At 32.8% G+C, this 13,228-nt stretch overlaps 1 protein-coding gene across 2 annotated transcripts; it reads right to left on the minus strand.

The window, feature by feature from the left end:
- Positions 1 to 297: 297 nt before the first annotated feature.
- Positions 298 to 3,390, minus strand: LOC114398300 (DEAD-box ATP-dependent RNA helicase 35-like). 2 transcript variants are annotated; one of them, XM_028360483.1, is made up of 3 exons: positions 2,840 to 3,390; positions 772 to 2,620; positions 298 to 549 (listed from the first exon to the last, which is right to left on the minus strand). In XM_028360483.1, the coding sequence occupies exon 2, from the start codon at positions 2,576 to 2,578 to the stop codon at positions 812 to 814; it is 1,767 nt and encodes a 588-aa protein (XP_028216284.1). In that variant the 5' UTR covers positions 2,579 to 2,620; positions 2,840 to 3,390; the 3' UTR covers positions 298 to 549; positions 772 to 811. The 2 variants fall into 2 exon arrangements, with proteins under 2 accessions (XP_028216284.1, XP_028216283.1); XM_028360482.1 differs by lacking the exon at positions 298 to 549 and having other exon boundaries at positions 671 to 2,620.
- Between the last annotated feature and the right edge of the window lie 9,838 nt (positions 3,391 to 13,228).

Raw genomic sequence — 13,228 nt, forward strand, 5'->3', positions numbered from 1 at the left:
CAAAAAGGAAAAGGATGACGAAATTCTCTGTATTCAATACGTCAATTTTATGGAGAAAAAAATGCCCCCGTGCCAAGCAGCATGAACGCAAACATTACACAAAGGTTTAGAAACCTATATGTGTGAATTGGTTATATTTGACCAGACATACTTGTCATACATTTATAAAAGCAGGTCAAAAGTTGGGAATGAGAGCATCTATGGGCCAAACGAATGCAGATGCATAAACGAGACCCTTGCATTGAGCTGAAGAGACTATTTTAGTGGGGGGAATTAGGATTGGAAAAATTGCTAATATGGTGTTGCAAAAGTCAAGTTTAAAGTTAAGAAAAGATGCACATCGATTTGTGCTCTTTACACTGTTCTCCATACAAATAAATGTACAATTGTCGTTAAAGATTTCTTGCATATGCAAGACACATTATTTACACTCATCATAAACAAACATAAATCTTCTAGGAAAATAAATACCAGAGCAGAAGGCATCCACTCCTAACAAATGAACTTGACTATACTACTTTCCAATGCAAATCATCATATCATCCTGGACTGCATAAACAGGTGGAAATCAACAATTCAGTCAAAGGCAAGAGTACAAATGCAATGAAATGCATTAGATTTCATGCAACAAAACTTATACGTTGCAAATATAAAACATAACCCAGTGGTGTTCAAAGAAAAATTGGTACATATCAAAATCACCAGTATAAATGTAATAGAAGTCAAAATCTCAAGGTACAAAGTTTAAAAGTTGCAGATATAATACATAACCTAGTAGTGTTTGAGAAAATTGGTACACAAAGGATGCCTTTCAAATTTCCCCTCTGTAACCTCCAGATCCAAAATAATCCTTTCTATTATTTGCAATTGCCATGCTCTTCTGGTGTTCTAATTTGGGACAATCTCGGATGCGATGACCAAGCCCACCACAATATGCACATCCTTTGACCCCACTTATGTCTGTGATTTCTTCATTATCTTCCATTGGATCATTCAACTCAGCCAAAACAGGGGGAATCCTTTGTTTTGCTTCTTGCAAAAGGTGTTTCAAGTCAAGTAATGTTGTCTCACTTTGATTCTTGTTTATAAATGTTGTCGCTATACCGGTCTTTCCACATCGTCCAGTCCTTCCAATCCTATGGACATAATTTTCAATTTCAGCTGGCATATCATAGTTAATGACATGCTGAATATCAGGAAAATCCAAACCTTTGGATGCAACATCAGTTGCTACCAACACATCTTTCTTTCCAGCCTTAAAAGCAGCAATAGCATACTCTCTCTCTTCCTGATCCTTGCCTCCATGGATGGCCACTGCTTCCACTCCTTTCAAGAGAAGGTATTCATGGATGTCATCAACGTCAGCCTTATTCTCACAGAATATCAGAACAGGAGGTGGGGTTTTTTGTAGACACTCAAGGAGATAAACTATTTTTGCCTCTTGCTTGACATACTCTACCTCCTGAATTACATCAAGATTTGCAGCCCCTGCACGCCCCACATTGACAATAATAGGTTTCACCAAAGCACTTCTGGCAAAGTTCTGAATTTTGGTAGGCATAGTGGCAGAAAATAGAAGAGTCTGCCTTTGAGCTTTGAAGTGATCAAAAACTTCTCTAATGTCATCTTCAAATCCCAAATCTACCAATCGATCAGCCTCATCCAATGTTAAATACCTGCAATTATCAAGATTCATTTTCTTCTTGGCCAACATATCCTTCAGCCTCCCAGGAGTGGCAACAACAATATGAACACCCTTCTTCACAATATCAAGCTGCGATCTCATATCCACTCCACCAATACAGAGCAAAGGCCTGAGCTCTGGATATCCAGCTTCCTTCAAAGGTATCAAGAATTGTTCAATCACTTCAAACGTCTGCCTTGCCAGTTCCCTTGATGGACAAATAATCAAACCAAATGGACCTTCTCCGGGAACAATAGGCATCATAATTTCCTCTTGCATTGCCACCATGATCATTGGAAGCACAAAGACCAGAGTTTTTCCTGAGCCTGTGAATGCAATCCCAATCATATCCCGCCCAGATAAGATAACAGGAAGGCCTTGCACCTGAATGGGTGTTGGTTGTACAATCCCCTTAGCTTTCAACTTCTTCAAAACTGGCTCTGGAAACCTCATATCCTTAAAATTCTTAATCGGGGGTGGGATATCACCCCCATCAGCAATTATATGCCACTGCTTTCGAATCAAATCACACTCCTTCTTAGACATCCTTCTCACATGCAAAGGCGGCTTCCACCCTGTAGGCAAAGGTTCCGTATAAGTAATCCCCTTAGCCAATTCACGGACAGACATGAGGGTTTTCCTATCTGACAAGTTTTCAATCATCTCCTTCTCCTGTTGAACGATCTGCTCCGTCACACTGATCTCGGGTTGCTCTCGTTTCAGCTGTGACGCTTTAACCAGAAGACTGGGCTTAGTTTCAGCCACTCTTTGTTTCTCCAAATCATCGTCAGTGGCAGCAGAGGCCTTCCCTTTGCGTTGGAGAATATTCTGAGCTTCCAAGGCCCGACGCTTGGCCACGGGCACATACTCAACATAATCATCTTCTTCCTCCATATTCGCCGCCAGTTTGAGCACAATGTAACAGTTCTTTTGGTTCTAATTTCATTCCAAAGAAAAATAAAAGTCAGAATAATAAGCAAAAAAATTACAAAACAAATTAATTCCAAAGCATAACCGCTACATAGCCGTATCAAACTCAACAACTAAGTTCACACACCAAATGATAATAATAATAATAATAATTAAAAAAGGATGCATCTTCAGGCTTCGTTAACACCGACAAATGAAAGTAAAGAAAAAGCGAAGAGTACCAACCTGCGAAGTGTTGTTGTGGTTATACGCGCTAAGTAGAGAAGAAAGTGAAAGGCCACAGCGATCGGCGATACTAGGAATTCGTAAGGAGTGAACTGCAGAGACAAAATAATAGACATCGCTTCTGATATTGTGATTGTGATTTGGGACTTATTAGGGTTTGGTTTCCTCTTTCCATTAACCAAAATCCCCAATCATATATCAGTGTTAGGACAAATTCTAAGGTGCACGAGTAGGATGGGTCTTGTACCGTGCATAAGTAAGGGCAGCCGTTGGATGAGAATGGCTTCCTCATGAAGAGCTTGTGTAGGTGTTCCGTTTGACAGTCAATTGAAGCAATCTAGGCTTTCAAAAATGACCCACGTGATTGAGTGTTTGAAAGTAAGTTTTTATATTGTATAAAAATGTGAAAAAGCAAAAGATAGTTATGTTCGCCGGAGTGTGTCGGTGTCTTTCAATGAAGTTGGTCATGCAGGTGATAGTCATTGTTTACGTTCAGTACTCGACGTCCCATATGTCTGTGTTGGAAAGCATATGAAGACGGAAGACATAGGTTCGCCGGAGTGAGTTTGTTGGCTTTTTTTAACTAATAGCTCTCTTGAGTTAGAAGTTCTTATTTTTCTTTAACGGTTTATTTATGACTGTAGTTACATTTTTCTGTTTTAGGACTTACATTTTTTTGTTTTAGGACTTTCAAGATGTAAGAATTTTTTTTTTTGTTTTTTTATTTTACGACTTGAAGGTAGTAAAACTTTTGTTTTTTTTAATGTTTAAGTTAATATTTTTTAAATTTATAATTAATTTTATATTTTTTTAAAATAAAATTATTTAAAGGTATAATAAATAATATTAACATGACTTATTATTATTAGTATATTTTTCTAATTTTATTTGATATGTTATTAATTTATTTTAATGTTTTATTATTTAAAACATGTTATATATTTTTAATTTTGTTTTATTTAAATGTTTTTGTTTATTTAAAATTTAAATAATCTATTAATAAAAATACATAATAAAATTAAAAATAACATAATTAATTCATTAATATAAAACGTATAATACAAATAAAAGAAAAACATGAAAAGTATAAGTTATATCAATCATGTATTTGTTTGTATGGACAATTAATATAATTATGTCCTTCACTTTTACATAATGAGTATTTTTTAGGTCTATTTGGAATTGGTTTGTCCATGTCATTATGTATTCGAGTAGTAATCGGCCTGCATGATGTCTGTCGTCGTTTCGAAGAATCATATATAAAATGTGGATCTAAATATTGAGGTCATGTGTCTTCACTTTCAAGGGAATGAAAGTGATGTTGATAAACTTTGAAAATGTTTTCCAACTTGTATACAGGGTCAACAAAGTCACCATAATTTAACTTGCAAAAGACACAGGCTGCAATTACATGTGAGCAAGGTAGTCGAAATGCTTAAAATTGTCCACAATCACACGCCCATTCATTCAATTTGACAGTGCATGTCATTGCTTGTCGACTAAGTCACGTATTTGTAATTTCTTGAACCTCAAACTCCCATGTTTCTCGAACATACATGCGAGGTAACAATGTGTTGATTTTCTTGCATCATGACATGTACGTCTTCAGAGTACATATGTCCTGCTTTTATTATATTCATGATTTTGATACCATTAGTAACAAATGAATCATATATTTTATTAAATGTTTCATTGACTAAAACAGTAATAAGTAATGCTTAGGCTCCTTTCAAAACAGAACTCATACATTCGACAAGGTTGGTAGTCATATGGTCATATCATTTTCCTTCATCGTAGGCCTAAGTCCATTTACTCTTAGGAATTTGATCCAACCAATCTATTGCTTATGGAAACTCTACTTGCATTGCGAGCAAATTTGCCTCAAATCGTGATTTCCTCATCTCATATCTTATGCCAAAAGATAAAACAATGAGTAATAAATATAGTGAAGATGTAATAAAGCAAGAATATGATGCATGAAATAGGAAGAAGCATACCCATATTGATGACTTGTTTTTTAAGTCAACATTTTTAAACTGTTTGTTGAAATTTGATACAATGTGGTGAATGCAATACACAGACGAAACATCTGGTCCATTCCACCTAACGTGTTCCGATTGTAAAGCTGCTAGCAAACCGGTTCCCTTGTCTGATATAATACACAAATTTGGTTTTGGTGTAACATATCTTCGCAAATAATGCAAGAACCACATCCAAACTTCTTTAGTCTCGCTCTCAACAATTGCAAAAATAAGTGAAAAACTATTCCTACTACCATCTTGTCCGATGGCAGTCAACAAAGCACCACAATATTTGTCAGTTAAAAATATTTCATCTACTTGCACAAGCGGCTTGCAATATTTGAAGCCTTCAATGCATGGGTTAAACACCCAAAATACACAATTAAGAATCACCCTAGGAGGGTCATCGTCACCTTCCTCCATTGAAGATGAAGTTTTGTATTTTACTATGGTACCTGGTACAAAATGTCAAGCAGCTGTCAACCATATAGGCAGGTAACTGCATGATTGTTCCCAACTTTCAAATGTCTTTTCAAGGACTTTTTATTTAGTTGTCCATGTTTTTTTGTATGAAACAGTGTAACCAAACCGTTAATGCATATCTGCAATCAAGGTTTTGATTTTGATACTCAGATTTGTTTTCACTAAATGAATAATATTATGGGCAATTACAGAAGAGTCTAACCTAACATGATCTTGTGATATGAAAGAATTTGTGCAGGTGTGAAAATCGTTTAATTTCGTCAACTCCCACCTCTTGCATATTTTGTTGAACAATACTCTCGCCTTCCAATAACATACATTACCATATTGACTACACATGACAACGTACATGTTACTCTTGTTCTCGACCACATCAAAATTAAATGAATGCATAACATAAAATTGTTTAATGGCATTCACAGCTGCTTGTCTTGATTCAAATGTCAACCTTTCGTAAAGGTCATTTGTACTAGCACTCCCTCTCCTTTGATAAGGATTCGAGTACTCTGGATTTTCTCTGAAAGTTGGCCACCACTAATAGTTTTAAAATATGAAGAATACTCACTTTGATTGCTTGGTTCACCATGTTCATGAAAATCACGTTGTTGCTCGTCGTCGCTAACATTATCTCTTATTATGGGTTCTTCACTTGCCACTTGTAAAAAAAAAGTAATTTATTAGCGAAATGGAATCAATTTTGTGTATGTAACATAAAAAAACCTTTTTAAAAACTATTAAATAAATACGAAAGTGCAGAAAAAGTTTCTTATTTTGTGTATGTAACGCTCAAAAAATTATACCAGTAACACGTTAAAATCAGAGAACCAATTGGTTGTTTAGATGCAACAGATGCAAGATTATGTAAATGTGAATTATAAGTTTTAAGGAACCCTCATTTTATAAGCTACATCGAAGTGAACAGTGTTTTAGAACAATTATCGCTAAGTACTGCATCCACCATCAATAAAAATAATAATAATAGCTACCATAAAATAATGAATTATTTAACTAATTTAATATTCTAAAAATTAATTTATGTAACTAAACCCTAAATTAATAATAACTAAACACTAATATACTAAAACATAAAATAGTAGCTAAACAAAATTAATTTTACATGTATAATAATTTATCTAACTAAACCCTAAATTAATAATAACTAAACACTAATTAGTAAAACATAAAATAATAACTAAACAAAATGAATTTAATATGTATAATAATTTATCTAACTAAACCCTAAATTAATAATAACTAAACACTAATTAGTAAAACATAAAATAATAACTAAGCAAAATTAATCTAACATGTATAATATTTTATCTAACTAAACCCTAAATTAATAATAACTAAACACTAATTAGTAAAACATAAAATAATAACTAAACACAATTAATTCAACATGTATAATAATTTATCTAACTAAACCCTAAATTAATAATAACTAAACACTAATTAGTAAAGCATAATTATAAGAACGCGTATACACCAATAGCATGCAATCAATATATGGATATATATAAAATAACTTCCATGAATAGTGAAGTCGTGTGATCTTCCACGACTTCAATAATTCAACATTCTTTCATGCTTCAGTCCGCACCATCCATTCTTTCATGCTTCAATCTTGACCGTTGATCTCCAACAGTGAAGTCGTAGGAAGGATCACAACTTCAAAGTTGTATGTTTCTTCTCGACTTGATATTTTCGCGTTTAATGCAGGTATTAGCATGCAGTTAAAGTGTTGCAAAATGCAGCCAAAAACTGCACCATTTTGGTTTACATGGAGCTTGTTTAATGTAGTGTGTTTTTCAGTCAATGTGCAATAATGAAAAAGCTGAAAACAACAGTGTTTTAATCTCGTGAAGCTACCACATGACTTCCATTTATGATTATTGTGAAGCTAGCAATGAAAAAGCTAGGACGGAAAAAGCATAGGAACATGCAGTGTTTTAATGTTTGCACATGGTAGCTTCAGAAGAGGATGATGAAAACAAGCTTTGTATGCTTCAATAAGTTGCACTCGTGAAGGTTGCACATGCATAAATAGTATAAAAGTAAAGTGGTGTGTAAGAAGCATGCACATGCTACTCACAACTAGTATATCGTGAAGCATGCTTATAGGTACATGAAATGATGTATGAGACCGTGGAATTTTGCCACTCACAGTTCCTATCTCCTGAAGGTATCTCGTGAAGCATGCTTATAGGGTCTCTTACATGAAATGATGTATCATACCATGGAATCTTGCCAGAAATAAAGGTAGTCAATAATAACTTATGTTGCCAGCAATAATGCTACTCAATAATAACTTGAATCACGGACCACTCAAACATGCTTTAAGTTGTGTATATTGGACTTCAGCAAGTGTGCATCAATATCATACAAGTTAACATATCAGAAGGTTATACTTTGGCAAAAAAACATTGTGTCAACCATTACCTTACACCGCCCTCTTGTCATTCTTCTCCATTCTTATTTTCATCCTTTTATCCATTTACCAATGACACATGCACAACCCGGACCAGTTGATGGCTCTTTGTTGTGCTTACAAGACAACCATATTTCAAATCAAGTGAGAAGGCCAAGAGTGAATGATTCATCCGAGGTATAATTTTGTTTAGGCTTTTACCCACTTGGATCGAATAGATAATCGGGTAAAAAATCTAATCACCTTAACTGGTTTCGGTCATGTTATAAATGTTGGAAAAGTTGATATTAACCAGCATTTGGTTAGTGCGTTGGTTGAACTTGGAGAATCAAGACGCACACATTTCATTTTCCACGTGGAGAGACAACTATTACTTTACAGGATGTGGCCCTATAGTTGGGCTTGAAGATTGATGGATTACTTGTAACGGTATCATTATCGGTGATGTACGTATTGCTTGTCAGGCATTACTAGGGGAAACTCCACCTGATAAGTATTCAAAGGGTAAAATGATTTACCTAAGTTGGTTGCGACAAAATTTTCAGCAACTTCTCATTGATGTTGATGATGTTGCCATTGCACAACATGCTAGAGCTCATATCATGATGCTCATAAGCGGCTATTTGATGCCAGATACATCAGGTACAAGAGTTCATTTTATGTATCTTCTTTTATTATCAAATTTAACTGAGACAAGTCATTACAGTTGGGGCGCAGCAATATTAGCATCTCTTTTCCGAGCTCTAGATCGGGTTGTGAAGCCAGACCAAACAAAAATTGGTGAATGTTTGTTGTTGCTATAGTCATGTGCGTGGGATCGCATTAAATGTATTACCTCAAAAATAGATCACCTATCCATGGAAGAAGTACAAGAAAGACTCAAACTCCCTCTTGCATGAAGGTGGTCTCGTCCAAGGACCGAAACAAATATTCTCACTAATTCATTGAGATTAATACGCATCATATTTGATAGACTACATATTAATAAGGTTCATTTTTTAATTGTGATGACTTAACTATTTTTTCCGATTTCCTATTCGATTATAAATATGTGACAATAACAATGTATGTGTTGCAGTTCTTGTGGACTCCTTATGACACAAAAAATAAGGCCATTAATTAATGATGTTGAGGTATCAATGATTGTTCACACAAAAGTCTCTCTCATATGTTTTGCAATTGTGGAATGACATCCAATAGACAGGGTCATGAGATAATTTGGGCTACGACAAATTATTCAGATGACCCACCAAACCTAGATTAACTCCATGACATAGATATGAAAGGGAGAACATATATTTTTTGGCCTCACCATCGTTGTCACTGGATTGTCAAATGGAATCATTGAAATGATTATATTGTTCATGGTGAAATGGACCAAGGTCTTTTACATGAAAATTTATAATACATGCAATGGTATATACGTTGAACTGGACAATATATATCACATGAAAGAGCACTATCTATTGAGGTTGTAAATCTACTTTACAATTTTAAAAAATTCTTGATATTATTATTCATTATTATTTCTAACTTTGTAAATTTGAATCACGGTATTATCCTGGTTATCACTAACATCAATCATATATAGAACCCAATGTACCTCCTGTGCATGTTCCTGGATTTATGTCCCAACATCATCCATCACAAGCACAATATCAATCGACAAACTTCTCTGGATACGCGTCTCAAGGATGTCAACAAAGTTTTCAACCAGTAGGGTTCTCATTGTGTATGCCTCAATACTCATTTCAAGTCCCTTCTACCTCAAATGTTTTTTGTGGCCCTTCACAAATGTTTGCCACCACTTTCAACATTCCATCATCTACATATAATTTACCACCATCAACTTCTTGTTATCATCCATCATTATCTACTCAAATGTGTGGCATGGGTCATGAGGATGAGGAGGAGGATGATGATGATAACAACTATAACGATGATGATGGTGATGATGATGACAACGGTAGTGATTATGTTCCTCAACAATAACACATAATTAGAGGTGAGCATCTTAAAACAAGAAGAGGTAGAGGTCGTAGACCAAGAGAACAACAAACACAGATAAATTCAGTCCAACAAGATGCAAGACTGAGACGGATATCTAGAAAAACTCGTTATGGGACATCATCTCATTATTAATTTAACAAATATGTAATTTTCATTTAAATATAATCAATTTTTAAATTAAAGTGTTTCAAATTTTTAATATCTCCTTTTAATTTTATTATGTATTTTTATTCATAGATTATCTAAATTTTAAATAAACAAAAACATTTAAATAAAATAATATTAAAAATAATTAACATGTTTTAAATAATAAAATATTAAAATAAATCAATAACATATCAAATAAAATCATAAAAAACAAACTAATAATAAGTCAAGTTAATATTATTTATTATACACTTAAATAATTTTAAAAAAAAAATAAAAAAGAAAAAAACATAAAAAATTATAAATTTTAAAAAAAATAACTTAAACATTTAAAAAAAAAACTGGTTTGCGACTTCAAAGTTGTAAAACCAAAAAACAAAAAAAAATTCTTTAAGACTTCAAAGTCGTAAAAAAAAATTAACTGAAATCATAAATAATTTTATGATTTCAGTTTTAAAAAAATAGTATTACGATTTCTAACCCAGAAGTCGTAACACCTGTTACGACTTACCCCTTTTCGGGTAATTTTTTTAAAACATACACCCGATCGGAATATAACCCAAAATTTATCCTCTTTTTGGTAAAAAAACTGAGTTTATTCAATACTGATCATTCGTATATTTTTATCTTCTGAGTGGATGGTTTGATACTTTTTTTTAAAAAAATTACTCTTTAATTTCATTATTCATTTTTTAATCTAATAGTTAAATTTAATAATTTATTAAAATCATTAAATTTTTTTATTAACGTACATACCCTTTGTTTTTAGTATGAGTATGTTAATAACTTATACCATTAGTATATTTTAAAACATTTTCTAGTTTTTTAATACACTCATACTTAACAAAAGTATATACGTTAGGAAATTTAATAAACATTTTTTAAAGTACACATCTTTAATTTTTAATATGAGTACGTTAGCAAGTTACTCCATTATGCATTTTAAGATATTCTCTAATTATAATTTGTTAAAGCACTAATAGTGAAAAACAAAGGTGTATACATTAGCACCCCCCACACTCGCACACACACATATACACGCATGTAATCATTCACATCTATCTAAAGAAAACTAATTTAAAATCTATACAATGTTAACATTGTTTTCATCACACCCGCATATAAGAATGTAAAAATTAAAAGGTTGTTATACTTGGTACAAGTTTGCCAACATACAATGGTTAAAGAAAGTAATATTGAAGTTAAGTATATCAAAGAATGGATTGTGAAAATTTATTAACTTTAAAGCAATGGAAATGCTAGCTTCCACTTTTTCAAGTTAATGGGAACACCTATATCTTTTAACACAGCATCCCAATGAACATTTTTAGATGAAGGACCCATTGACATCATACATATTCTTAACAAAAATCTTTTAATTTCAGCTTGTGTAAACATAATTAAGTGTTGCATATATGAAAGAGTTAATGACCTTTACTAATACTAAGACAATGTAATTTTCATAAAATTAGGTACAACTATTTGTCATAAAACATTTATGATGTGTAATCGAGCATTGTCTTCCCATTATATTTGCAAACACCGTCCCACAACTTCATGTACTTCAAAACATATAATCCACATTCAAAAGTGCACAATTAATGTAGTTATTTCCACCATGAATGTTAGGTAAAGCATTATCTATCAAATCACACGAAAAACAAGTAAGATTTAGTTAAATATGATACTAACTTTGGTTAATGTGACAAGTCCTTAAGTATAAGATTCAATTGCATCCTATTGTTGCAGGTATTTTCATCCAACAAAGATATCAAATGCTCCAAACACTCCAATTACTCAAAGACATGATGACATAATTTGTCATAATTAATTACATCATCCTTATCAGTTAATTATGTAATCGAACAACTAAAAAAAATGTACCATTGCATGGTCTACCGTTTTGTTGGCTTCACAAGTATGACCTAAAGAGTCCAAAAAAACATGTTTCTCACCTTACAATTAATCACGTGTCATAATCAATGATTATCATGTATTGTAAGTGCAAATAACTACAAAATGAACCACAAATTGTTTCCATCATCTTCCATATATAATGAAATGGACATGTAAAACAAGTTAGTTTTGGCATGTAAAATACAAGTTTAGGAATGATGCACTCACCAATTCACAAGACATCAACTTATCTAGTTCACTAACTCTCTTGGGAAAAAATTACGAATATTCTCTTTTCGTCCATTTAATGGCTTTAGGTTTGGGAAAATGTAAGTTCTTAATGACATGAGTCTATCACAACACAATTATTCATAGGAGAATTCATCATCATATGAGTGTCAAAAGAAAAGTCATAAATTTAACGGTTAAAAGTTAAACTCGTTGCAAATATTGAATTAAAGAAGAAATGGTGTGAGGTATTACAATTTCGATCAATTTCATCATACATCATTACACTAGTAGCAAATAACACCACCTAACAAAAGTAATGAAAAATAAAACATAAAACATATACATAATCATGGTTTTGAATTTTAAGAAATTTAATTGACAAATTAGTTATCATTTTTTATTGGTCATGTTGTTCACGCCTGCCCTTCCCTTCATGGAGTGAAGGTTTTGCCAATGAAGTATTTGGTCATGCATATCCATTAATACTCTACACAATAAGAAGTACAAATGAATTAGTTAAGAGATAATAAAATATCATATGACATTTTGAAATCTTTATGCACGTGTACCGTATTTGGTCACTTTGATTATTTGTTGTGCAAAACATATACAATTTATGGTAATACTCTATATCTCCTTTGGCAAAATTGTCATTAACTAGATGCTAAACATTAACTAACATTGTCGTTGTCATTGTCCCATTATCGTCTTCGTTAGACCTTGTTGATTGACCCCTAAGTTGATCTTGAAGGATTTTCACTTTAGACTCAAATACACAAAGTCTTTTTCCATTTTCTTTATTTTGAGCTTTCAACATCTGATACTCTTTCAAAAAAATTTCAAGTCAATTTAGCGAAAATTGGAATGACCAAAGCTCTTTTGGGATATAATCAAAGAATCACGCATGAGGACATAGCCTTTTTGCTCATCAATGGCTGCCCAATCCCACATAATCTAACAATGTCAAACAATAATGACATTGTGTGTTAGCCAAAAAAATATTATGGAAGATAAAAATATGAAAATAGAAATTAACACGCGTTAGAAACTGATGCTGACCTTGTTTAATTTGGATGCATCTTCTATTTTTTTATGTTCATATGATGACTTTCAGCCATTCAACAAATCGTGAAATTCAACAACTTCTCCCAACAGCTTGCAAATCTAAAT

Source organism: Glycine soja, chromosome 19 (assembly GCF_004193775.1).
Source record: "Glycine soja cultivar W05 chromosome 19, ASM419377v2, whole genome shotgun sequence".
Lineage (NCBI taxonomy): Eukaryota > Viridiplantae > Streptophyta > Magnoliopsida > Fabales > Fabaceae > Glycine > Glycine soja.